This window comes from Cyprinodon tularosa, unplaced genomic scaffold (genome assembly GCF_016077235.1).
Source record: "Cyprinodon tularosa strain WSP-4 unplaced genomic scaffold, ASM1607723v1 ctg691, whole genome shotgun sequence".
Taxonomy (NCBI): domain Eukaryota; kingdom Metazoa; phylum Chordata; class Actinopteri; order Cyprinodontiformes; family Cyprinodontidae; genus Cyprinodon; species Cyprinodon tularosa.
The window spans coordinates 769774-796698 of NW_024039442.1; the positions used below are offsets into that span (position 1 = coordinate 769774).

Sequence of the window (26925 nt, forward strand, 5' to 3'; positions counted from 1 at the left end):
TTCTGTATGATTAATGGACCATGTATTCTGCTCTTTACCAGAAAAACATGGAGAATCTTTGGGCATCGGTTTTTCACCATAAGCTCAAGTGCAATAGAGTTCTGCTGCAAGAAAATAATCCAAAACACACCAACAAGTTAACTTCTGAATTAGTAAAAGAGAACAAATTTAAATGCACTCTTATATCTAATTGATGTGTCTTAGCCTAACCTTTAAAGAAGCATTAGTTTTCCCATGATACTGCCACCTGTGGCCAAAACACAGAGCTGCAGCACTCTTCTGCTCATTCTAATATCTCTCTTTTACTTAAAGTTGCTTTTTTTTTTCTTGCCAGTGTATCGGAGTTGAGCTGGATGCTGGTCGCTTCTGAGTATTCACAGATCCATCTCGAATATAACGCTTCAGTTGTTTGCCAGATGGACCCATTTAACACATCTGCAGAACTTAGAATGACAGAAAGCAAATTCGGGAAAATAGGCTACAGGCTTATTGGTGCGTTAGTGCTGAACTGCTGAGGTGTCAGTCTGCTCATCAAACTATGTTTTAGTTGTAAAGCGTAAAAAAGAGGCTATTTTAAAGATACTTTTCAGTAGCAACTCACATAATGTGTTTTTAAGTGGCTCTTTCATCTTGGATGCTCAGGTTTGCTCTCAGGTTTACCTCTGTCTGATATCAGTTAAAGTAAAGATGTCAATTTTTAGTGAGAAGCAAACAGCAAAAGACATCTGTAAAGAGAAAATCCATTTAGCCAGTTCTCTAACTTAAAGGGACGGTTCTTTGTGACAACACAGGATTTTGGCATCGCTGAGGAGTTTGCGACTAAAGCCCTGGAACTGAAACCCAGGTCCTATGAAGCTTATTACGCCAGAGCACGGGCTAAAAGGAGTAGCAGGTAAATCATATTGCATTAAGTTTATTGTTATGTTAAATTGGAGCAATTCATGTGAGAAGCACCATTCCTATCCCTCTGAGGTTCTATAAAGTAAGTATTTTTAAAAGCCTTTGTTCGCTTTCCCTGTCCTCCCCAGGCAGTTTGCTGCAGCGCTGGCAGACCTCCACGAAGCAGCACGACTCTGCCCGTCCAACCGGGAGATCCGCCGCCTGCTGGCGCGAGTAGAAGAGGAATGCAAACATCATCAGAAGTTAGCCAGCAACGCAGCGCAGGGTTACAACAGGAACCCTCACGCCCACCACCACCAACCCACAGAAGAGGAGACAGATGTCTTTTCACATGGAAGCCTGGAGAGGCAAATCCCAGCAGAGCAGCTTGACCCAGAGAGGGAAGAAGAAAGAGAGGAAGGGGATGAGGTGGGTCTCCACTGCGGGAAAAGTCCAGAATTTTGGCCTCTGAATCCATATGGTCCACACAGAACGCTCCCTGGAGGTGTGGCATTTGGTTTACCAGATCAGTCTCCATGTTTCCCTCCTGAAGAATATGTTCAGAACCAGCTGTTTGTGGACATGTCTGAGCCTGCTCATGCCATGAATAGACTGACACAGAATCAGAGCAGCAGGACTCACCACAACTGTCACTCTCTCCAGTCAGGGAGCAGAGGTGCAGGCAGGCCCATGTCTCTCTGTGGTCCTTCTAGTCCTCTACCAGGGAGGCACATCTCCACTTCCCTGAGGCCAGCACCTCTGGCGGGAATTGACATTGGCCCTGGATCAGCCAACGAACACTCACGGCACAGTCCCACTGAGCATTATCATCCCCTGTCACCCAACAGCTCATCCCCACCTGGACCTCTCCAAATGTTCCAGCCTCGCTCCTCGAGCTTCTCCAGGGGCTCTGACAGAATGTCCACCCATTCCGGGCCTCTGGATAGCCTTTCTCTGGTTTTGGGGTCTGGGCTGGATGGGAGGAGGGATGGGGGTGGAGGAGGAACAGCCGGCTCCAGGGGCTCCAGCTCCAGTCAGGCCTCCAGCGGGAACCTGTCAGACGGAGGCAGGCAGCAGGGGCCGGATGTCCAGTGTCCCAACAAGAGCAGCGGCAGCTTCAAGGCCAAACCTGAGCTGAAGCCCCGCCCCTTCATGGGGGTCACGGACAAGGCGGTACGAGTCCAGAGCCAGCAGAGCTCCAGCGTAGGTCGACAAGGTCAGGGAGGGGGAGGCGCAGAGAGTTTCAGTATGTCAGTCATGGAGTTCCAAGGGCTGAACAATGAGTACAAACGCGCCTCCTTCCAGGAGCAGCTCTCTGGGAGCCAGCTGCAAGGCAGAGAATTTGGAGAACGTTCCCATCAGCGAGAGAGCAGAGGAGCTGCGTCTTCTCAGCTACTATTTCCTGAGGGCAGACAGAGACAGTCGAGCCTCACGAGAGACAACCCAGCTCTGCACATGGCTCCCATTAAACCCAAACGCTCCTTTATAGAGTCCAATGTCTGAAGAGACTTTGTTAAAGTCTCTTCAGAAGCACTGACATGCTTATGTCCTTACGTAAGGTAGCAAGGAGGCTGAACAGAGAGTAGCTCCCTTCTCTGAGTTTGTAGATTTGTAGATTTCTTCTGCTGCACTGCATTAACAATCTAGAACCAGAACTCAGGCCGCTACGCTTTTGCTTACATGTATACAAACAGACTAGTGTAATCATGGAAACCAGACATACCTTAAGTAGATTCTAAAAAAATAAAAGATAAAAAAATACATGAGTACATGGTCTAAACTTTTAGAGCAGTAAATTATTAAATAAATAAGCCTGATAAAGCTTTGTGCACAAATATACAAAACCTCACGCTGTTAGCTGCAGGTTATGACCATTTCTATTGTCAAGCGTCTTTTAAAAACATCTATATTTGTACGGTGTACACGACCTTTTCAGATAATATATTTCCTCTTAGGTGATTATCTGTCAGCGTTACAGGCTTAAACAGAGATTACTTTGTGAACTTCTCCTTCTGGGTACGTTTGATAAGAAAAGGCTTTGTAAATGACATCGTTGGAATCCTCTCGTCATGACATCACTGCATCGATATATTTACAGTATGTTATTTATTTTTGCATAGCAGAGAACATATTTAGACAAAGTGTTTATCACTTTCAAAGATGGATAAAATTAAAGAACGTAAGAAAAATTACACTTTAAGAGACTTATTACATTTAATTATGTCCATACTTGTCATATACCCTTTGCAGAATTATACTATGATATACAAAATGTTACCACATTGTAATTGTGGTTTAATAAAAATATTTATGAAGGACTGTATCTTTTTTTCTTTTACATCTAATTCGTATACAGTGAAACTAAAAAATGTTTATCATGTTCTGCCATGCAAAAAAATTGAAAAAGCATTTTAACACAATGTCATTTATCCTCACATAAATGACCCACTGCTGTTATAAAACCTAATGCATCACCAGATATAAACATTTGACAGTTTTATGAAACCATTTAATTTATTACCACTTGTTGGATGCTGACAGATGTTCCTGAGAAGTAAAGCTCCAACTGATTTTGGCCAGAAGTAGTATTAATCAATATCTATACCTGAAGATTATTAAAGAATGTAAACTAAAACCACACAAAAGATAAAATGTCAGCTAATTTCTTCCAAATATATTTCCTAATTTCTTGTATTGAGATTAAATTGATACACATTGGTCCAAAAAAAGCCTCTCCTACCTCTTTAATAGCTCAGGAGGATTAATATTAAGACTTGATTATAATGCAGAGGAAGAGGGTGGAAAAATATATCTCAGCATTTTATGATTTTATCGTAGTCTCACTATAGTGAAAACCATTTGCAAGGAATTTACACTAAAAATAAGGAAAGTTCAGAAAGGTTTCATTCAGTCTGTGCAATTTTTGCCATCTTATCTCTTGCTCTAGGAGTGAGTTGGATAAAAATAAAAGTTTCTTGCTTTTGAAAGGTAAACAACCATAGTTAAACTGGGATCTTTCTATTTTTTAGCTAATTTAAATCCAATGAATCTGTATAAGATAATAAAAGAGCAAAGGTCAGAATTTGCTATTCAGATAACATGATCCTCCAGCTTTCAGGAACATATTCTCATATTTCATCATCTAATATATCATATCAATCTCCTCTATTTTGTGTTGATTTTCTTGTGAATACAGAAAAAAATATCAAATAGTTGTTTGTTGAGCTGAAATAAAAATAATGTAATAAGTTTTCTTTGCCTTTTTAAAACATGGAGATCCTAATCACCTCTGTCATTAAACCAAACACACACAGATCTTAGACCATATTCAGGCCTGCTGTCTGATAAAGGAGGTTAAAGCCGAGAAGATCTATAATTAATGTTTTTTTTTCTCGTCTAGTCCAGCTTTCCTCCTCCAGGAAAAAATGCATAATGAGAATAAAGCTGAACCAGATGCATCTCATTCCTGTTGGCTTTAGAAGAAAACATGCAGCAAGTCAGGCGATGCTACTGGCTGGTCTTCCAGCGGCTGATGGCCATCTTGAGAGTGTGGTTAGGTGTGAGGAGTGTGGTCAGCAGAGGAAGGTTGGTCATTGGGCTGGAACGATTCTTGGTGTTGATCCAGCTCTCTATGGCCTCTCTTTCGTACGAGTATCCATCTGTTGGAGCAGGTCAGTTTGTTAATTACGAAACACCTCAGGTCTTTTGTCCTTTATACGTATTTAACGCTACTTTTAAATGTAAACCAACACTGAGTAGTTCAGAATTAAGAAGTCTTTCTTTTACCACCCACAAAGCTTAAAGATAAGCCATATTTCTTCCAAAAATAATACATCCTGCAGTATAATCCCCAGCATTATACTGCCACCACTGTGTTTTGAAAGGCTTTCTTTTATTCCTTCATAGGGGATAAATATGTAGAGTGCACGGCTTTTTCCTGTTAAAAGAATCTCCAACCTGAGATCTACTGCAGCGCCTCCAGAGTTCTCCGTACTACTTCACTGATTGCAAACCAGATGGATTTCTATCAAACTCTCCATTTTGAATGTTGGATTGAAAAGCTGTCTTCAGGACATCTGAGATCATAAATGTTGTCTTATATTCCAACTCTCCTCTTTAGATATCCACATATTTGTACACCAGACCCGTCTGCTCTGTCCCTTAGTCTGAATGAAGCTGTCAGTTCTCTATTGTTCTCTATGGAACCTCTGAGACCTGCATAAAACAGCTGGACTTTATTTCCCGTTAAATTGACCTCTAAAGTGTAAAAAGGGTTTAAAAAAAAAAAACATGCCACACTTTTCAGGTTTTTATCTGTAAAACAAACCATGATAAAACAAAGTCATGGATCATTTTCCCATTTATACAATTATGAATTGCTTTGTATTAGTCTATTACATAAGAATGAATCAGGAGGGTTGACATACCAGCAGCTATGACTGGATCCCTCATAAGCTCTCTGGTGATTGGGCACAGAAACTCATCTGGAATCCCTGAGCACACAGAGTCACTCTTCAGCTCCTCCACCTTCCTCAGAAGTTTACTTCGCAGGCCGACCGACTCTAAAGGCACAAAACCAGAAAAAAAAAATATATAAAGAAATAGGTCAGAGCAGAAAGCGTGTTCTGACCCCAACACTTCCATGTGCAACAATGTCATGGTGAGTATTCTGAGCATTTATCACTTTTCACTCTTCAATGGCAAATGTGAGCGTGGGTGGGAGTGAATATAGTGGGAGAAAACCACGTCTGTCCAATGCAAATAGCAATCAAAAGGAGAGAAGAGTTTAAAAATGCTTAAGAACTGAATAAAAAACTTTTTTTTTACCTCACTGACAAACTTACGGGTACATTTATTCCTGCCTTTAAAAAAAACAACAAAAAAAACACACAACTGCTGTCTCTGTCTGTCATAGCAGTAGATAAAACGCAATGCTTTCCAGCACTGCTCTGCAAGTTAGCTCTGCTAAGAAGGTGGGATTCATGCTGCTGCTAAAAACAGAACAATGTGAGCACAAGCTGTCACAGCTCTGATGCTGTGTAAACTGAGCAGTGATTGACAGCGTCTGTGGGATGGAAATGACGACATTTTGTGGCGTTACGGCAAACGTTTGCTGAGAACTACGTGACGAATGATGCCTTAGCTGGTAGACTGAAACCAACAACATAACACTCAGACTTCAGCCTTGTGGCATCACTTCATGAATGCATGAAAACAAGAGAAAAGCTATAGAGAAATAGATAAATACGTCTGAAAAAGAAATAACCGAAAGGCTTTAATGATATTAGATATAAAATCCACTTCATGCTTTATGGGAAATGCTGCTTTGCGGATTGGGTTATGTAACCCAAAGTGCATCAGATTTAAGCCAGAATTGACCAAGTCTTTAAAGCCCAGGGCTTTTGCAGTTCAGCCTAATATTATGTAATCTGGGCGAGTAAAACCCCTTAATAAACGTGATTCCCTCACCAGCACTCTAATCCACTGTGCTGCCCTTCATTCATGTGATGAAGTAAAGGAAATCCTAACCTATACACAGCTTGATGTCAATCAGTCCCATAAAACGTTGTTTATTTCCTTCTCATTCAGACAAATAGATAAACATACGGACAACAAGAGAGGGACGAAGTGAACAAGTGGTGGTGCTGCTCGCTGAGCAGAGTGTGACATTTGTCTTCCTCACCTATGCCCAGCTCTGACGCCAGCGTCTCCTTGGTGAGGCTCAGCAGCTCTGTCCCATCTATGTTATTGGCCTTGAATTTCTCCACCAATCCCTCAAGCCCTTCCTCAAACAGCCACTCTGACACATCCGCCTCTGACCAATCGGCGACCAGCAGCTTGGATCGGCCTACCGTGGCTGTCCCTAAGAGGGCGAGTCAAGGCGAGAGGGGTCAGCTGCTGACAGCTGTAACACCTTCTAGGGAAAAAAAAAAAGGAGCAAAGATCCCCCCCCCTACATATAAAGCTCCAATTTTTTTATCTTTACCCCTCACCTTCAAAGGGTGTCTCTGCAGACTCTTCTTTATGGCAGAAAGAGGGAAACAAAATTGTAAGTAAGAGACCTGCAAAGCACTTTTAAAGCAATGTGAGACTCTTGAGGCTGAGGTGTAAAGAAAAGAAAACACTCAAAGCAGAAAACACCTGTGTCCCTCGCTGCGGATTGAAAAAAAGGCTCCATCAGAGACTAGTCCAGTTCTAAACTACAGATTCCACTGACAGGGTTTACTTTTAATCTTTAGCCTATAGCATATATTCTGATACATTTAAAAGAGTAAAAGTATATAGAAAAATAAAGCTTTTTAATATTTCAGATAAAATGCAAAACTAACCAGGTAAAGACTTTCCACCTTCCCATCAAACAGCAGGTAGGTAAAGGAGAGAGGAGATATATGGCAAGAGGTTATTATTTTCTGCATATTTATTTAGAAATGTACATACATATAAATATTTAATTCATTTTTTCTGTTTTTTTTCTTTTCCCCTCACTCACATTGTCCGCTGCATCCATCCTCCAGCCTCCAGATGTTTACGGTCTTATCCATGGACCCGGTGGCGATGAGTGGTGAGGTTGGAGAAAAGGCGCATGCTGTCACATACCTGCAGCAGCGGTCAGTTACACGAGAGATAGCAATATAGAAACTTTGATAAGTAATAGATTTTCATACTTCTTACAAATGATTCTACCGTTTCCTTTTGGGATGATGTCAATATGCATGTAAGTTTTAATGATGATTAAGATCAAACCTTACAGGTTTAGCAGTTACCTGGGTGCCTTGCTGTATCTTGTTGCAGAGCAAATTAACCTTTGGGCATAAAAATACTAACCCGGACCTAATCTGGGAGTTTGTTAGTATTTTTAAAATAACTTTGTTGATATTTGTGACTTCAAGGAAATAATAGGATTCTTCTTGCTCTACTTGCTGCAGTGAGAAATCTGCTTTTAGAAAAGAGTAAAGATCAGATACTATAGGGTTGGATAGGGGTGTCCCAATACAACTTATTTCATTTTAAATATGATGCCAGTATCACTTCTTTGAATGTAACTGACACCAATATTGCCCTGATATGATATCAGCACAAGTTAGAAATATTTTAATTACTTATTTTGTAGTGAAGAAAGTTAGAAAAGATCAAATAATTTCACTCAAAAAGAAAAGTTAACTTTAAACAGAAGCTGAGAGAATTAGAATATTGGAGCAAATATCACAGATTTTAGATGCATAGATTTCAAAATGTTTTTCTTTTTTATGCTGGTTAATATTAGTGTAATGTTCCAAACCTGAATCTTATAAAATAATATCATCCATATATCTTAGATTGTTTTCAAAGTGTATTCTTCTAGTCATTCAATTTAAAATGGGACATATATTCTCTTTCCTTTCTGATCGTTTTAGCAAACAAGGAAAAAAGACAAAAATATACTTCACAGAATGTGTATATCCTATAACATTTAAATGTCTCTCTAAATCACTCCCCCATTCCATCGCTTGCAAATCTATCTCCTTGATTCCTTCCACTCAACTTTAAATTTAGGCTCATCCCCCTATGACCAGCCATCTCCTATGGAAATTATCCACCCAACAGGCAGCAGTTTTTACTATGAATGTCCAGATTATAAAGTAACCTTTCTGCATCAAGATTCATTTGTTTTATTTAATATTTTTGATTAAAAAAGAAAGAACCTTTTGAAGATGTTTCCTAAGTTGGAAGCCATACTCGTCCACAAGCAAAAAACAGTCTGGTTGATACTTCTTTGAATAAATGCAATCATGAAAATTCCCTTGACAATCAGAAACAATGAAGAAATATTCCCCCCACACCCGAGTTCCCTCTCTATACCTTTCAAGAACTGAAACACATCATATTCTTATTGTAGAAATTCTTCATCTAGAATCACATTTTTAGTTGGTTTAAGGAAGTCAGCGCAGAGTTAATGTGGGAGAGCTCTCTAAAAGCTAAGCTGGAGTGCTGAGAAATGTTGATCCATAAAAGCTCCTTGGCTTCACAAACAAGCTGAGAGAAGAGCTTCGCTAAACCTCCAATCAAGACGCTTTCTGAATTGAAATCTATAGTCAAATGAGTTTGGTAGAAGCACTAGACTAAAGCTTCCATTCACCCAGCATTTATCTTCCTGCTTCTATTTTAGATACTGATTTTTTTTTTTCTTTTTTCCAAAAGGCACTTTCATTTGCCCCCACTGAAAGGAGCCTGATGTCTTTCAGACACAGGTGGCTGGATCGATGTGGAAATGGCTTCTGTGATCATTCATCTGTGACTTATCCATTTGTGTGGTGGGATAGAGCATCGTCCTATGTATTTAAATATGGAATCAGTGATATGTCATAATCTATATGCATATTTTCTCATCTCTTACTGTGTACATCTATAATTGTATTAGTAATATGAAAAAGAAAAGGAATAAACGTGATAACATTCCAACACGAACAGAAAGGTGAAAATAACAGTTTATCATCTCATCCAAGCTTAAACCATAGATGTCAATAAATAAAACATCTATTATGTCTTTCTGACAAGGTTATATATATTAAAGCATAGTTTGAAAATGCTGCAGACAATGAGAAATAATAACAATACAGAACTTAATATTTACCTCTCATGATGGTTCAGTGTGTAAAGCAAAGCAACAGTATTCTGTAGAAAAAGTGACAAAACTAAATGAGTAAAATAGAGTCGGGGATAAACTTTAAAATGTTAGGTATCTGAAGACTTATATGAGAGCCACTCACTGCATCATAAACCTTAACACTCTTGTCCACTGAGCTACAGAAAAAAGAAAAGAAAAAAAAATAGTTCTGTTAAATCCAGGTTCTCCAGCTAAGAAAATACTGGTTGTTTGTCTCCCTCTAGTGGTTTAAAAGGAGCACTGTAGAATAAAAACTTAAAGTTGGCCTATTTACTATGTACAATTAAACGATCTACAAATCTCTATTTTTATCCTAAAAAGATAAAAATTGAGACTCTCCTTTTTGAGTTAAATATTATGCTTTAAGAATTAACTAAGAATATGGCAGAGAGTTCTCAAGAGAATTAGTAATTAGAAGTAAAGGAAAAGACGTATGTAGTGGTGAAGGTCTCAGTGCAGAAAATTATTGATCATTTGATTATCAATTGATTATCAATTAATTCATCTAGATAATTTTGATTTATTTAAAAACAGATACATACCTCAATCAACAAATATTTATTCATTTCATCTTTTGTTACGTAACAGCCTTATTTTAAATAAGGATTTACTTCTTTCTTTTCTACACACGTGAAGAAAATTGTCAGTATCCCTCATTTAATGAAAGAAAAACCCACAGTGGTCACCGAAGCCACGTCCAGGGAGGCTGGATACAGTTCAACTGAAGTCACATGACCATTAAGCTGCTTGGAGATGGTATTATATCCTTCAAGGTTAACAGGCTAGTGTATAGTTTTCTTTCTCCTGAGACAACCTTTTTTTGGATTCCTGTGTCCTGTCTGGTCCATGTTGAGTGCGGTAGACACCATGTCACCAAACAGACATGAGTACCTGATCTCTATTCGTTTATTCATCTCCTGCCGCCATCTTGGTACTCCCCAATTACCATAACAATATAATCAATACATGTATATTACATGTACATCATCAATTTGGCACTTTCGGCACATCATCAGACAATGTGTGTGTGTAATATTCTTAATATCTAAGATCAGTATTATCATCCTCCTTTAACAAACTATTTTTGTTGTGATGGATTTGTACAATGTTATATTACATGATTTATAGATTTCACAGACTTCATACTGAGTGTGTAATTTGATTTGCCTATTCTTACAATAAATTACAGTAATCTACTTATGCTATGAAACAGTAAGTGTGTGTCAAAGTGATAACTTTACCTTTATTTTTAAAGTCTTAAGCCTGAAAAGGAGAAAATCATCATTGTTCGATGCTGTAGCGCATCTATTGTTTACATTCCAATCAGTCTAAATAGGGAGTACCAATATGGCAGCTGATGACTTCACAGCACTGTGTGTTGTGTATGTATCAGTAATCCAGTGAATAAATAGAGATCAGTGCTGTATCCCCACATATAGGCCCACTGACTGATTAAAAGATTACAGACACCTGTGCTGCTAATTAGTGGACACATTTTGATGTAACATGTTCCTTTGGTAACATTTTCTCAGTCTTTTCTAGGGAAACCTTTGTTTTTGTCCAAGCCTTTTTCATTTTTATATTTTTAAACTATTCTGTTAAAGCATGGTTGAAAAGCAATGTCTGACTTTCAGTCCATTATTTTCATAGAAGTTCCATTTATTATTACTTTTGTCAGATTTAAGTTATTTCTGTGACCTTTGTGGGTTTTTCTTTTCCTAAAATACCAACTATTTTTCCCACATGTATATTTCGAAATAAATTTGCTGTCTAAAAGAAAAACTTTTCAACACTGTCATTGTGAGGTATAGATGTAGAGCTTTGATAAAAGACACACATTTAAAATGATTCTGAATAAACCTGAAACGTGACCAAATGTAGGAAAAGTTCAGTTCTATGAATATTTTCAGGATACAGTAAAAAATTGTGGCAAAACAGCTTAAAGGTAACACTGTGAAACCTTTCAGGGTGATAATAGCAATAAGAAAAATATTTAGGAGTGCAATTAATGACCAATTTGCTAATCAATTTATATTTTGACTATTTTTAGATTACCAGATTAATAGTCTGAAAGCAAAAGGTGCTTCATCTATTTGCTCTTAAAGCTAGGACCTTACCCAGACATAAGTAGTTTCCCATCAGATGAGTACGAACAGCAGAGGACTGGAGCCGTCTGGCCACTCAGTGAATGTAGGAGGACCATCTTAAAGCCTACAATATAAAGCAACACATGTGGCTTCTGGGGGCTCTTGTGTCAACAAAAACACCAAAGAATGTGCAGAAAGATTTGTTTAAAACCAAAAGAAAGCAAGAAATTGGGATGAAAAGCTAAAATTCTTAAGAGAATAACATAATTTGTTTTAAATTATTTGTTTTTTTTTCTTCTTTAGTAGGAACATCTTATATTGATGACTAAATATTGGAGAAAGACCTTAGTGCTTTTAAGGCTGTTGGACCCAACTGTTTCCCAACTTTAAGGCTGACTCTAGTTCACTATAAAGCAAATAATTAAAAAAAGTTAAGTTAGAGTTTATAAATGTGGTAAAAAATAACTGTCATTATTGGCAGTTTCTCTGAGGCTCTTATTTTGTTTATATCGATATTATAAGTATATCATATTATAATAAGGTTTAGCCTTATCTGTCCTTTTAAAAGCATTATTCAGGTCACATTCAAGTGCATATGCCAAGGAGGCTGATGGGAGGGGCCAACGTTCTGCTCTTACATGTTCATCTCAAACACTGTTTGGCCACTTCTCAGAGTGAGGAGCGGAGAAACCCCATCAGACTCCGCACAAGATTAAGAAAGTAAACATTTTGTCTAAGAAAGAACATGTTCAGAACAAAATAACTTTACTGCTTAGAGCTTTCTTCCCTCAGATGCTGTGTTTTTTTTCTCCTCTCCTATGCGTGCCTGCAGCAGTGCTGTAATTTCAGCTTGTTACCAGAGGGGGAAACATCTGCAAAAACCCTGGGACTTGAGCTATGCTCCTATTTCAATAAATTCTTAAAGGATTACTTACCCCTCAATAAACTTTTCATTTTTCTGCTAAACTGTATAAACATATGTCTTATACACATATATCGCGTCTCATTTTGACATACTTCGACATCATTTTGCCTATTTGGCAGCCTTGTTAGGTTATGAAGTGGTTACAGCATCTGATTTTAGCTATTGGCTTAATCAGGGATGTGATGTAACTTGGAAGAACTAAGGACAGTAGCTCCACCCACTGGAGAGTGTTGGTTCGCTCTATTACTGACAATAACTTCAATAATTTTGCTATAATTAGCAATTAGTGAATCCATTAAAATTGGATCAAAACAAGTCTGTATCACCAATGGATGATTTTGTGGTATTGTGTCAATCTTAGAAGTTCTCAAAAACAAAGACTCATTTAAAGAGAAAATGTATTTAGAAAAAAAAAAAGAGAATGCGTTACAACTGGACATAAACTGAGTGTGCCTTGTCTAAGATAATGATTTCATTTAGTGTCAATAGGTCACAAGCAGGGTTGTGCATGGTTGTGTTCAATGTACGGTGTTCACTGAATTCGTTCATATTTTTTAGTGAACAGTGAACTAAACGGATCAGTTTTGAAGTAATAAACCTGAATGAAAGCAAAGTTCACTCTGGGAAGAATGAGCGACACACACAGCTCATGTCCGGATTCAATTGATAACTACACTTTTCATTGGATAACGTCAGGTTTTACGACACTTATTGTGGCAAACAGCATAAGAAACCAGCATGGTTGTTCTCATTGTGAGAGAACAAATATTGCTTGCATATTATATGTCTTCCGCAAGTACTAGTCTGCACAATTCAGACTCATTTTCTGGTATATATGATACAAGCTTTGCAGATTGCTTGGCAGAGTTTTATGAACCAACAAAGGAAGACTCAGACAGAAAAAACTAGTTTTTCTGCAAACTGTGCACACCGGGACTTAACAAACAAGTTTGCATGTCAGCCAGGTCCACTTCAAATTTAAAGTGACACATAAAGTTAAAGCATTCGAGCCTTAGACATAATTTTTTAATCAGATCTTTTCAGCAGAATGTAGCTGTATGTTTCTGAAATTCTGTGTAATTTGGCTAAATAAAGGCTTTATTGCACATCCAGTATGCCGTGACTGCATCGCATATTTTCCATTTCTTTCTATATATTATGATCACACATTTAAAGGGTGAAATATGAGGTTCTATTGTATAGGATTGTGGCTTAATTTACCAAATTAGCTTGAAATAATTCATTTATAGGTTTGTGGACTTAGTTCATTTTTTGAAAAAGTGAACTATGAACGTGAGCTAGTTTATCTTCATCTGTGTCAAGTTGAACATGACATGAAAAGTGTATGGTTCAGATATTTATTGCCTGTACCTACAAGAACGACCCATGTGGGAGGAGGAAGCAGATACACCAAATCTCTGAGCCAGAGGTTAATGCGGTAAGGCTCAGGGCTCAAAGCGATCATCTCACCATGGTAATGTTGCTGTAAGTGCAAGTGTGCCGCTGTCAATCAGCCAAGATCACGCCCACCTCTGAACCCCCCTGCTCCGGGCGTGCCTTTCAATGGGAGAGTTTTCAAATATTATATGTGGACTAGGGGTGTGCAAAATAATCGTCATGATGATGCATCGTGATTCTAATTTTCGTGATCTACTGCATCGATTCTTGACGCCAAGTATCGATTATTAATTTTAAAAAATGAATAAATAAAATTGCATGAATGGTTGGCGAACATCAGCCAAAAACATGTGTAATACAACTTCCAGTCCAGTAGATGTCGCTGCGGATGTGTTGACGCACGCTGCCTTGTGTCACAAGCATTTCTGGCCGCGGGATACTGCGCCGAGTCATTCAAAAACAAAACATGGAGGAGAAAATATTGCAATGCATCGCATTATTTCAAGTATCGTGATGCATCGTGATAGAATCGCATCGTGGCCTATGAATCGTTATTCGAATCGAATCGTGACTTCTTTGGCAATACCCACCCCTAATGTGGACCAAAGAATGGCGAATGGAGCGACGTCAGTTGTACTTTAACAAAACCCATGTCTAACTGTGGTGCATTAAGTCTGATGCACAGGGAAACCGGCATGGAAAATCTATTAAAATAGCTGATTTAACAAAACAAACCATGTCCTAATTTATTGTCAACTTTTTGCAGTTTACCTTTTCTGATTATGGAATTTTATACTTTGCTGCAATATTCCAGAGGAAGGATTTGCAACACAATCACAAACTATCTCAATACATTCGTACCTCCAAAGGAAAATTTGTTAATGCACCAGATCTTCAGTTGACAGTCCTGCCCGCAGGATGCCACACGAAACTGCACAACTTGGCTGCCTAAATAGCCAAATGAAAGAAAATTAGACAAAACGAAGAAACGCAAAACAGTTTTTATTGTATCTTTGGAAGAAAAAAAAGGCATCACTTTGGGTATTTAATTAACTATGTGATAGATAAATCCTAAAACAGGTTCTCACCACTGAGGATGCTGGGAGAAAAGCTGCAGCAGGAGACCCCCAGATCGTGGGCATTCTTCTCGGCGAGGAGGTGGTTTAAATCCAGATCCCAAAGACGCAGATCTCCATAAGTGGAGCCCATCATGAACATCTGACTGCAAGGGCTGAAGGAACAAGCTACCATAGTTGTGTCACTCACTCCCCCAGTCCTATACAAAATACAAAAATCATCAACTTAATGAACGCAGGAAATGAAATGGATCTGATGCCAACAAGATCAAATATTCTTTTCGGGGGGAAAAAAGTGTTTAAAATGTTTTTTTAAAGTCTGAAATATTCCCTCTATCTGATTAACAAACAAAACTAAGTTAATAAGGATTGATTTAAAGATAAAAAGCTCAAAACATTAAAAATATTTTCATAATTAGGTACATGGGCGGTTCTAGACAGGGGCCAACAGGGGCCAGTGCCCCTATGGATCATGTCCTGGCCTTTGTTATGGCCCCTGTACTGACGACATAATACTCAAAGGAATTCTAAAGATGATCTACGCTGGAACAGAAATGGTTTCTGATGGGTCCTTTGGATCTATTTCATTTGTTTTCTTTACAAATTCAATTTAACTAATTATTTAAAAACAATAAGGTTATACCTACAGTGGTATTGAGATAGGATCCCAGTTTTCATCCGCTAATTTTTCTTCAAAACAAATAAAAAAAAATACTCTAAATTTTACAGCTGAATTGATTAGTTTTTCTTGAGTTCTAATTCAGATTTTTATAGAAAACTGTAATTTTCACTTAAACTAAGTCTAAAATATGTACAATTCCTATATTATGAATGCCAATTGACCTAATAAGACATAGAATTTTAATTAAACCTAATTGAATAGAAATTTCACTTCATGTAGCTATCTTATTATATTTGAATCCCTCACCCTGTTTTTATTTAATGCTTTTCTGGGCCCCCACGGGGGCCCCCTCCTGGCCCCCTGGTATATTTTTTGTCTAGAACCGTCATTGATTAAGTAGTTCCGGTGTTCTTTTAGAATAAGAAAAAATAGAAAATGATTTCTTCTCTTCTTTTCACCTGGACAGTCTTTTAGAGGGGAAATCCCAGAGAGCCAAAGTGCCATCAGATGCACCAGAAACCAGGTGGACAGAGTTAGGGGACAGAGCACAGATCCTAACAGGACTGCGACCAGGATGTTCCAGGACGGCCTCGATGTCACCGCTCACCATGGACCACACCACCACGGTGGCATCCGTGGAGCAGGAGGTGAGGAACTGTCCGCAGGGGCTGAAGCAACAGCAGTGGACGCTGTAGCCGTGTCCTGTCAGGGGGGAGAAGGGCAGCTCCGAGAAGTCGTGGCTCTTATAGATCCTGATGGTTTTGTCCCCGGAGCAGGTGGCCAGCAGCTTGGAGGAGAAGGCACACCAGTTCACATCGTCCTGATGGTCTCGTAACGTACAGATGAGAGACGCCATGAGAGCGAATCCTAGTTAAAATAGGAAAATAAATAAAATCAGAACGACACCATCTAGTATACAGAACTGCATCAAATCGCTGGAAAAACTAGCTAACTGGTGCTAACGGTTCCTCGGAATTAAGAGACACCTTCTGTTTATTTAAAATACAAGAAAAAAATATACATTAAAGCACAAAACTGTGTTATTAAGAACTAAAGACTGCAGGGAGATACACATGGAAGCTCCATAAAAACCTTAATGTAACACCCATTTTAAAAAGCCAAAGTAATTCTTACCGATCTTCTAATTATCGCTTATTGGTTTTTATTTTTTCCGTCTCTGTGTTTACTTCCTCTCTGTTCAGCTGACCATGACGTCACTGATATGCTACCTTCACTGTAGCTCCGAAATTGGACTACCGAACGTTTACAAAATTAAAATAAATCAAGATTAATTACCTGTAAATATACTTTATAGCATAATGCTGATTATAGTGGCACCTACACAATTTCAATTTCACTTTATTTTTTTTATTCATGTATGTTAAAGCTAATAATCCTTAATTGATGCTTAAGAAAAAGGAGGCAAGATATGGGGATTTGCATCATTATCTACACGTTCACGACATTTTCCCTTCATGGTTTTTATTTCCTTAAGCTTCCTTTTTATACAATCAGATGTAGAAAAGGGCGATTTTTAAAAGTTTGTTCAAGTCCTTTAAAATTACATTCCCCTCTGGTCCCAAGGTAAAAAGAAAAGTAACCTTGGCTTTTAAAGGTCTTCACTTGTTAACAACATGTGCCAATAAAGATGTTAGGGCTATATGTCTACTGGAGTTAAGGACTAATAGATGACATTTCTCTGCTGATGTTATAAGCATGATGTTTACTCCAGCAGAGAGATTTTCTCCTGGGTCAGCTAATGGATGAAGAGGTGCTGCAGAGTCTGAGAGAAGGCCTTCAGGTCTGTGGATGAGATCATTTGGAGCTGCAGCCTTGTTATGTTTCTGAAAGAGGCTAAGGAGATAAAGGGGACATCTAAATCTCCTTTCCGCTGTTGATAAAAGAAGACTTATGGTTTTGCAAATATGCAACTTAACAATACCATGACTCCAGTGATTATCTCTATGATTTAGTGTATTTTTACCAATGCTTAATTACCATTAAATAGCAAAAATAACTTTTACATCTTCAGCTCTTCACCTACACTGATTAAAGGTGGAAGTTTTTTCAAATATTTGAAAAGAAACACCCTTTAAAAAAATAAAAATGCTGATGCACAACCCTGTTCCAACCTAATCCCTCCCGAGAGGAAACTCATATTAAACGCGCGCGAGGGCATTTCTCCTCGTGCACACTCTGTTCAAAAGTTGCTGTTTGCATCGCTCATACAAGCTCACTTTCCAAAAGAAGATTTGCAATTTTTCCACTGTGTCAGACTCATCACCGATAAGTGAAATAGGGATGAGCACGTAGGACGGCATCACATAAACATATCACCAGAATGATTGACAAATAGGACCATTTATTTTGATTCCTCCCCTATTCCTTCAATTCTTAATTTCTATTTCAAGATAAAAAGCCTGCCTCCTCATACAACTGCCATAAAAATATTTTATTTTGCAAAATAGTTAGCTATCATAGTAGGTTGTTTTGTTTTCTTTTATATTATTTTCCTTACAATCCAATGTAAAAATCATTTAACTAAGCAATTAAATGTAGTCTGTTTTGTTTTTCTACATGTGCTGAAAGTTTTGACTATCATTGACATTTGCCTACTGTTTCAGTAGTAAGTTTATGTTGGTATATTACACAGCGAAGGTTCATAATTTATAAAACTAATTTTACAAAGTGAATCCTGATGGCTTTAATAAACTGTACAATCTGATTTATGATGAAGAAATTTATTACACACAATGTTGTGCGGATTAAGGTCTGAGGCAGATTTTGTGGTTCTGAAGGTCATGTATTAGTTTATAACGCATCTATAACCTTTAGGGTTTCGGCATTATTGTTGAGAGTCTATAAAAATATGTGGCTCTTTTATTTATGGCACAATTATTACTTCACGGATTACATCCTACTTTTAGTTAAAGCAGCACATGCATACTGGGGTTTCATTTCTATTTGGAAAGAGAATAAAGATTATTAATCCTGTGATCCAAAACAAAGACACAAGTAGCAAAAAGGTCCACTTTGTAGTGGAAACAAATGAGACGAGTATAAGACGCTTACATTGAAAAACATCCTTTTAATAGGTCCGTGCCACACACTAGTGAAAAATAAAGCTCCTACAAAAGAATGATACTTTTATTCCACAATATCTTAAATAAAGTAACTTCAAGTACTTTCGACTTGGATACAAAAAAATCTAGCTGCCTCCATCAGGCCACGACACACAGCAAGGTTCAACACAGTGGTTACAAATGGCCTTTAGGTCCTCTTGTATTGTGGAAGATTCTGAGGAAACGCATCAGGGAAGCGGAACCGAATGCTTGTTGCTCCTTTGTTTCTCTGGTAAGGTGAGGAATGATTCTGTGTTATTGTCCAACTTTGGAGGCCCTGTCAGATTTAACGCAAATATAAAAACAAAAATAATTGTCGTAAGACTGAAAACTAAAAAAAACAAAAACAAAAGAAAACAACAACATCCCCTACATGCCCCTGTTGGAAGGGTAGGCACTACCAAGATTAAGGATACCACAGTGTTTGCAGAGGATATGTATATACTGTACAAACAATATTTATGATAATGCTTTCATCACGTTCACTAAAATAGAATGCTACAATCATTCTAAGGCATAAACAATATCTTAATATTCTTAAACAATTTTTACACATCGTTCCAAACAAGACATAATATTGACATTAATAAACAGTATATACACACGGATCACTGTTGTTCAACTGTTCCTCTGCTGCTCCTGTAAATAAACGCAGTTTTACAGTTTGAACAAATGAATACAGTTCTCTGATGCCCCAAAGCACTGAACAGTGTAAACAGTTTTCTTTTTTCCTCTTTCTTTTCTTGGCTTTGTTTTGATATTTGGGAGAAGAAGAAAAAAACTAGAACACAAAGACACATTCCTTTTTTTTGTTGTTGTTGTTGAAATTCAAAGCAGTTTTAGATGATTTCTCTTTTTTCATAGAAAATGAGTGGACCTTGATTCATAAATAATTATTACAAAATTAAATACATTCACTATAATACGATTAAATAACAAAAGACTATGTACAGGTAGTGGAAAGTATTCTAGCGCAGATACATCAGTGACATTTGAGGATTCATTCAGTGCAGTGTTCTGAGACAGGGAATGGTATTGCACTAGGATACCCCATTTCTCTGGGACTCTTTGGGGCTTTTATCCCTGTTGTAAGAAATCCAGCGCACCTCATGTAACAATGTCTTTTTTTTTATTATTTTTTTTTTATTTTTTTCTAGAGTGATATCTTTCTTTAGCACACAATGGATTCCTTATGAAGGAGCCGACTTTTTCTTCCGTCCTGCAAAAAGCCACAAACTCCATTGGAAAAAGAAAAAAAAAAAGAAAAAAAGGCTAAAACTTGGTGTTCTGGTGTGAAACCTTGAATGGGTTCACAAGGAGAGTCTGAACAGTTTAGTTTGTTTGCTTCAGAAGCTCAGTCCAGCGCTTCTCAAAGAACTTTCTCATGTTATGACCGGCTCGACCGATGTCCGAATTGTCTTCATTGAATTTTTCACAGTTATCAAAGACCAAGTTGACATCAATGATGAACGTCTCCAGGTTTTGATACCTGAAACAAAGGAAAACAATTATGGTTACATGTTAACCTTAATACATGGGATTCTTACTTATTTTAAAGGTATAGAGGATGATATTTTGTGATATGTTTACGTAAAGGCCATCCTACGTGCACGTCCCGTTAGCTATCTTTTTCCGTGCATGCGCACTTTCAGGCGTATTACCTGTGGTGAGCTACGGTTTCAGACAGTCATTGAAGCTCACCTTTCTCACCGCGGTTCTTTGAAAATGGCAGAGGGTCATAAGAGAAAAAGCGTCTACGAAAGAAAGGCCTCAGAAAAAGCAGATATATCCTAGAATGCTTTTGATGGAGAGCTTTCCTCGCAAAGCATTACAGGATTTGCTGTCACAGCAGCCCGCTGTCGCCATAGGCTGTTGCTACCCGACAGCGGCGACTAATAATAAAGATGGCGCAGGCACCGCGCGGTGGGGGAGGAGTTACATGACCAACGTGGGAAAAAAAGTAATGATCGTCTGTCCGAACAGTAAGTTAACCGAGTTCACTATAAAGTTCACTATATAGTCCCCGCTCTATATAGTGATTGAGGGATTTAGGGGGTAGGGCGGACGTTCGGACAAAGTAAGCTCATATGAGCTATGAGAACAGAACCTTTTAAACAAAGCGTGCACGAGGAGAAATGGGCTCCTGCATGCTCTCGCACAAGTTTAATAGGCGTTCCCTCTTGGGAGCAGGTACAGAGTTATTCATGTGCATTTATTTTTTTTTTAGCAAGAAAACAAACAAAATGAAGTGATGGAAACTCACTGGCTGCTAACTAGCTTCTCTCGTATTGTTGAGAAGTCCATCGGCTTTTTTATGACTTTCCTGTAGCCGGGAACCGATTTCAGGTTAACAGGCGTGAGAAAAGGCCATGCATCCTGATGCCGCTCCAACTCTGCAAGAAGTACTCTGTTGGGCATATAAACACAGCAAAAACAGAGAAAGGAATTGGTGTAGGCGAAATAAGAAGCTTCTAATTCTACATAACATAAATGGTAAATGGCATGTACTTATATAGCGCCTTTTTTTAAGCCAGGAGACTTGACCAAAGCGCTTTACACTACATTCATTCACCCATTCACGCACACACATTGATGGTGGCAAGCTACATTGTAGCCACAGCAGAAGCGGGGCTGCCGAACACTGGCGCCACCGGGTCCTCTGACCACCATCAGTAGACAATGCAGGTGAAGTTTCTTGCCCAAGGACCCCACGACAATGACAGTCAGAGCAGGGGCTTGAACCGTCAACCCTTCGATTTCAGGGCAAACTCCTACATCCAACGCCACTGTCGCCCCCTAAATATTTCTGTTTTTTTCCCTCTCCAAAATTTTCAATCAGATATTTCATGACGGTTAATTCCTTTTTATTAATTATGTGTATGCTTTTCTAAGGTGTTCATATGGTAAAAGCTATTAATGCTTAACCCTTGTTTAATTAGAACATGTTCAAAATGAACAAATAAAAATGCATTGCATAACTTCCAACATTGTCCAAAAGGCATATTAACCCCTTTTCACAGACTTTTTAAGGTCTTTAAAAACTTGTCCTGAAAAATGCACGCTTATGAATCATACCCTGAGTATCAAGATACAACTTAACGTTATGTTAATATTGAGATTACTATACACAGCTATATAGAGGTGTCAAGTTACAAAGTACAAATACTTTGTTACCTTACTTAAGTAGAAATCTTGACAGTAGGAGTTATACTTCTAGTTGAGTAAAAAGTATTAATACTTTTGAATCCTCTGCTGCTATATGGTACACAAAACTTGAAAGGCAAACCTATTAAACATGATTTAATACAATGTATTTAGCTTGAAATACTTAAGAATTAATAAAAACATGAATAAAACCCTCTTTTAAATTAGCTTATTGTATGAAATATAAAACCTTTTTGTGATTCTGCTGTTTATATAGATAGAAGATCTAATGAGCACATATAAGCTGATTAAGAATTAACAGACATGCAAGCTAAGCAACTATATTTTTAAGAGGTTTACCTTAATACAGGTTTTTATAGTTGTTGATTTAAAAGTATTTAGACTGATGAGATTTCAAGGTTAAAACCCAACTTTCTTCAAATCTAACCTTAAAAAATACTCAGCTAATTGCTAAGGAGCATTTTCAACCAATTCGGAGGTCAATAGTTATTTCTTTTGTTTCCGCCATTTTATTGCAAGGCCATACATCAAACATACTTTAAAGTAAGAAAAGCATCTTTTATAGTCTGTTTTCCAAACAAACGCTTGATAAGACAGAGCCAAACGGATAATATAAAAACATGATTACATTTTAGAATTCTTAAAAAAAACTTATAGCAAACATTAGGAATGAGGTGTTTCAAGGGTTGGCTACATCAAACAACAAGAAAATATCCGCTTGTAAGAATTTCTTGACTGAGAGCTGCAGGAAGCAGAGGCTTCTGCATGACTATTTCATTTACCTTTCAAAATAATTCAACAAAAAGACAAGAGCCAACATGCCAGAGGCGTATACCTGCATAATCCCAGGTCCCGGTTGTTGTCTCTGGCTGTCTTGGCTCGTTTCACACACACAGGGCTCTCCTGATTGGCTGGTATCAGAGCAGGTGAACTCTCCTCTGTTTTTCTCTTCCTGCTGGTGTCTTTTGATCCCTTTTTGGGTGTGTTGCTGGCACTGGCAGAATCCTCCTCGGATACCTCCCCATTACCTGTCTGCTTCCCGTTCTTCTTGGACTCGCTGCTTTTCTTACTTCCTCCGCTAGAAGCTACAGTTTTGGCAGGAGGCTTTTTGGTCTTTGGAGATGGACCACTTGCCTGTCAAATTGAACAGTTAATAAACAAAATCTTTAATATTGTTTCCTAGAACTTATGTCGATATTACAAAGTTTGTATGGTTTGGAAACTGTTCTATTTTAAGAGATCACATTTGCAGTTTTCTATTGGCTAGCAGATTCACAGTAAAAAATTGTGTCGTTTGAAAAGTAAACATCGAAAGTAAAAAGCAGGCGTGTTTTGTCCACAGTCACATACCGTTGAAATGCAGGCTGGACAGTACCAGTCTCCTTCAGGAATGCTGGTGATTTTGGGTTTGTGACAATAAGTGTGACACCCTTTGTCACAGCCGTCGCACAACAGAAGAAGGTCCTCATTATCCCCCTTTTTGCATATCTGACAGTACTAAAACAAGAAGAAACCAATTTAAACAAGAAAACTTCTGAAAACATTGATTTTTTTTATATCTTTGGAGCATTTCTTACCACTTTCATGATAGACCTTTCCCAGGCGATGGACTTCTGCAGCTGCTGAATGCACATGGCCAGTTGGGCGGCACTGCGAACTTCACACAGGGCTTTCCTCCACACCTTCATTCCGTGAGCCACCTCCTCCTCACCACTGAGAGAAGACAGGAAGGTGAATATCCAAAAATCCACCATGCAATGAGAACATTTGGATCTACTTTAACACAAGATCTTTGGCATCAGTTGAGAAAAGTTGCCAGCAAGACAGCAGATCATTATGAGCTCTGGCTGTGCAGAGACAAGCATGAGGGTGCTGGGGAGGGGTACACACCCATTCTGTCAGGTTAAAAAGTACGCTCATGCAGAAAGGGTTTGTTAAATTCTGGAAGCCAAATGTATGCTCATAATACGGTTACACAGGAACAACACCATGCAGATGATTGTAGGAAATAAAAGTCAAAACAACAGTGAACATCGCAAATGCACAGAAAATGAAACCAAGTGGAGCCCCTACCACCCAAAAACAACAACAACAAAAAAACAACAGGAAATACTCCATGATTATTGCACACAACAGATGCCCACAAGTCTGACAAGCAAACACAAAAATCTGCTTTTAAAGCAAATGACCCTCAGTTTTGGAGTGACAGGGGGAAACACAAAGCACAGACAGAGAGAGGAAGGGGTCTTAGTGGGAAAGTGGGGAGCTTTGGTTGGAGAAATGACCTACCCTTCCCTGTCAGCACTAGTGGATGGGGCGGGGGCAGGGACAGTGACCGTACCCACATTATCCAGCCTGATCTGAATGGTGGTACCTAAGGGGCTCCTCAGGTACCTTCTCTCGATGTTGCGCTCCAGATCGGCCAGACGTGTCACTGCTATGTCCAGCGGGTTGTCCGGGTGACGCATCACCCCGCCCTTGTCTCCGCGCTCCTCCAGATGCTCCTTGGAATCCTTATCTGCATTTCCTGAAGCTGCTGTCGGTTTAGTCGGGGGCTTGTGCTCGTAGTACACCAGATCCTCCCGCTCAGACTGAGGATCCGGATAGGTCCAGCCCTGGAAAGAAAATAATCTGTTAGGTCTGTTGACTAAATATAAATTATTTAAAGAGATTGTCATGAACTTCGGCCACCTAACATAAAGGAGGATGACCCTAATTCACCTTGACCTGAAGGCTGGCTGCAGTGACCTTCCTCTCAAGTTCCTCAACCTGCTGCAGCACAGCAATGTCCATTTCCATGGCCTGTTCCTCCACACACCAGCCACGAACAGACTCCACACTGACCTGGCTCTCTTCAAGGTCCCGCAGCTCAATCATAGCCACTAAACGAAGACACAGCAGATGTTGATCAGTTAGAGACTCACAAACACTTTCTGCACCAGAACTATTACGCTTGCGGTAAGGCTTGCAAAGGGACTTACCGTCTTTGTGTTTGGTGCAGACCTGCGGGATTATCTCCAAGTATTTCTGCATCTGCCTGTGGAGGGCCCGCTCTCTGATTCCTCGACTGTGGAGAGCATCAACCAGTGCCCTCAGCTGTTCGATGCGAGACACTCGCCACCAACCTGTCAGCAACTCTGAGGCAATAAATACACACAAACACATTAGCTAGAACACATTACCTAGAACCCGAGACATTCTCGAGAATTGTCTTTTTTTTCTGTATACAACCTGTTAAGTTGTCTACATCAAGCAGAAGCAAGACTACATAATCTTAATGAGAAAATTTAGTCTAGCTTTAACTAAAAGTTTGTGTTTCGTCATCAGCAGTGCCTCAGAATCACTCACCCTCTGGAATGGGACGAGGTGAGGTGTGGTCGAGAGACTTTGGCATCTCCAAGGCAGGGGAGGGCATGGAGGAGCTTTTCTCAATGCGAGGTATCGGTGACTCACTCTTACTAGACACACTTGCTGTTGTGTTGCCCTCCAGACACTGGCCTGGCATGGGGCTGGGGCTACTGCACAGAGGTAAGCTGGGACTTATCATACCGCTAGGCCAGTTTGCAAAAGAAACTCCAAGCAACGAGCCGCCTGACTTCAACTAAAAGAAAGACATAAAGAGACATGTTATAAAACTGAAGATAAAACCACATGGCTTTTTTTAAAACAAAAAAAAAAGATAAAATACTCAAGGCCATCAGTCTTACCTGCAGGGCAGACAAAGGGTAGTTGAGGAGACCGGTTGGGTGATGGGGGCTAGCTGATGCAGAGGCAGCAGAAGGTGTGAGAGGTAGGGCAGGGGAAGGAGGCGGCGACCTCGGTCTGCCAGGTGTGGAGGATGCCTGAGGAGAGCCACGAGGCGCTCCCGGCGGTGTAGTGGTAAGAGATGTGAGGTCACAAGGGTTGCGAGGAAGTAGACTAAACCAGTGTCCGCTCCTCTCTGTCAGAACTCTGAGCAGCTGGTCATTGGCTTGAAATACGAGGTGTGGAGATGGAGCAGGAGAGGATGTGGGAGGGGTGTTCCCTGGGCTTTCCTGTGGAGCTGGCAGCCAGGGGAAAGATAACGATGTTGAAGCTGGAGGAGGGATGTTTGTAGTGTCATTAGTGGTCACCAAGGAAGGAGTTAATGCTGCTGCCGGCTCTGGGGTATTATGAATGGGGGAGGATAATGTTCCTTTTTTGGAGGCGTTAGGAATGCTAATGGGACTGCTGTTTTGTCTCCCATGTGGACTCTCCTTCTCCTCTGCCTTTAGGGACTGCTTGCCAACATCCTTACCAACATCTCGGAGTGTGCACAGTTTGGAAACACAGCTAGACTTCTGGTAGAACAGATCCTGAGAGTTTTTCTTCCCCTCGTTTTCCTGACGCTCATCTTTTTGTAGTTCCAAACTCTGTGTCCGGAGGTTTTGCCCATCAAGGCTGCTAGTTTTCTCCTTGTGCAGTTCAAACTCTTGCGGTTCCTCTTTAACCTTGACCTCCTCTGCAGCTCTTCTCCTCCTCTGTCGCTCCTCCTCCAGTTCCTCAGGGGCTATAAAAAAGAACAAGTTTTATGTATGATGAAAAAGAAAAACTAAGTGTTATCATTTTTTAAACAAAATAACACGCTTTTCAAATTCTTCAGAGGATAAAAAGAAATGCCTAGATCATGAGAACTCACAGCAGCTCCTGCTATGATTAAAATCAATCCTGTTTTTTGTGGTATTTGATTTTATTCTACTGAGTGTGTCTTGTGCCGTTTCTACCTTCTCCACTCTCCATAGCTTCTATGAAGACCCCTCCACAGTGGGGAAGAACCCAGTACCGACGGCGATACCGGTCCTGGCCGTACATCATGGAGCGCAGAGAGTGAGATATCTCAAAGAGCTTTCTTCTAGTCTGATGATGTTGCTGAAAAACATTTAAAAAAAAGATTCAGGGGTGCTGCTCACATTTTGAAAACTTTGTTGTTTATATCATATTGATATTGCTAAGTCATGTTTATTCTCTCCCCTGACTGTAATTCACTCT

At 39.3% G+C, this 26925-nt stretch overlaps 3 protein-coding genes across 19 annotated transcripts in view; 1 reads left to right on the top strand and 2 right to left on the bottom strand.

Moving 5' to 3' along the window:
• LOC119771867 (protein TANC1-like) overlaps positions 1-2392 on the top strand; it is a 54906-nt gene extending 52514 nt beyond the window's left edge. For both annotated transcript variants that reach the window (XM_038268061.1, XM_038268062.1), the window contains exons 28-29: positions 792-892; positions 1029-2392. In XM_038268061.1, coding sequence (XP_038123989.1) covers positions 792-892; positions 1029-2382 — 1455 coding nt within the window. In that variant the 3' untranslated portion in view covers positions 2383-2392. The remainder of the gene's footprint in view (positions 1-791; positions 893-1028) is intronic.
• A 574-nt stretch (positions 2393-2966) lies between these two features.
• Positions 2967-16870, bottom strand: wdsub1 (WD repeat, sterile alpha motif and U-box domain containing 1). Of its 3 annotated transcripts, none has more exons than XM_038268064.1 (13): positions 16766-16870; positions 16090-16498; positions 15022-15209; positions 14795-14881; positions 11641-11734; positions 9627-9660; positions 9491-9531; positions 7370-7476; positions 7209-7226; positions 6873-6896; positions 6563-6742; positions 5307-5441; positions 2967-4538 (listed from the first exon to the last, which is right to left on the bottom strand). In XM_038268064.1, exons 2-13 carry the CDS (start codon positions 16485-16487, stop codon positions 4387-4389), a joined length of 1458 nt encoding a protein of 485 aa, XP_038123992.1. In that variant the 5' UTR covers positions 16488-16498; positions 16766-16870; the 3' UTR covers positions 2967-4386. The 3 variants fall into 3 exon arrangements, with proteins under 3 accessions (XP_038123992.1, XP_038123991.1, XP_038123994.1); XM_038268063.1 differs by having other exon boundaries at positions 6873-6899; XM_038268066.1 differs by lacking the exon at positions 6873-6896.
• Positions 16871-18699: 1829 nt separating this feature from the next.
• The window catches only part of baz2ba (bromodomain adjacent to zinc finger domain, 2Ba), an 83815-nt gene continuing 75589 nt past the window's right edge, over positions 18700-26925 (bottom strand). For 8 of the 14 annotated variants that reach the window (XM_038268052.1, XM_038268051.1, XM_038268048.1 and 5 more), the window contains 11 exons: positions 26661-26805; positions 25626-26446; positions 25267-25519; positions 24900-25055; positions 24640-24800; positions 24208-24533; positions 23496-23631; positions 23269-23415; positions 22754-23052; positions 21017-21160; positions 18700-20242 (listed from right to left, as the gene is read on the bottom strand). In XM_038268052.1, coding sequence (XP_038123980.1) covers positions 20086-20242; positions 21017-21160; positions 22754-23052; positions 23269-23415; positions 23496-23631; positions 24208-24533; positions 24640-24800; positions 24900-25055; positions 25267-25519; positions 25626-26446; positions 26661-26805 — 2745 coding nt within the window. In that variant the 3' untranslated portion in view covers positions 18700-20085. The remainder of the gene's footprint in view (positions 20243-21016; positions 21161-22753; positions 23053-23268; positions 23416-23495; positions 23632-24207; positions 24534-24639; positions 24801-24899; positions 25056-25266; positions 25520-25625; positions 26447-26660; positions 26806-26925) is intronic. The other 6 variants (XM_038268057.1, XM_038268060.1, XM_038268054.1 and 3 more) reach the window with 2 other exon arrangements.

Coding starts and splice junctions, on each gene's coding strand:
- wdsub1 (XM_038268063.1), bottom strand. CDS start 16,487: ATGGCGTCTCTCATCTGTACGTTACGAGACCATCAGGACGATGTGAAC. Junction 14,882..15,021: donor TTCTCCCAGCATCCTCAGTG/GTGAGAACCTGT, acceptor TTGGCTATTTAG/GCAGCCAAGTTGTGCAGTTT. Junction 4,539..5,306: donor GGATCCAGTCATAGCTGCTG/GTATGTCAACCC, acceptor CTGCTCCAACAG/ATGGATACTCGTACGAAAGA.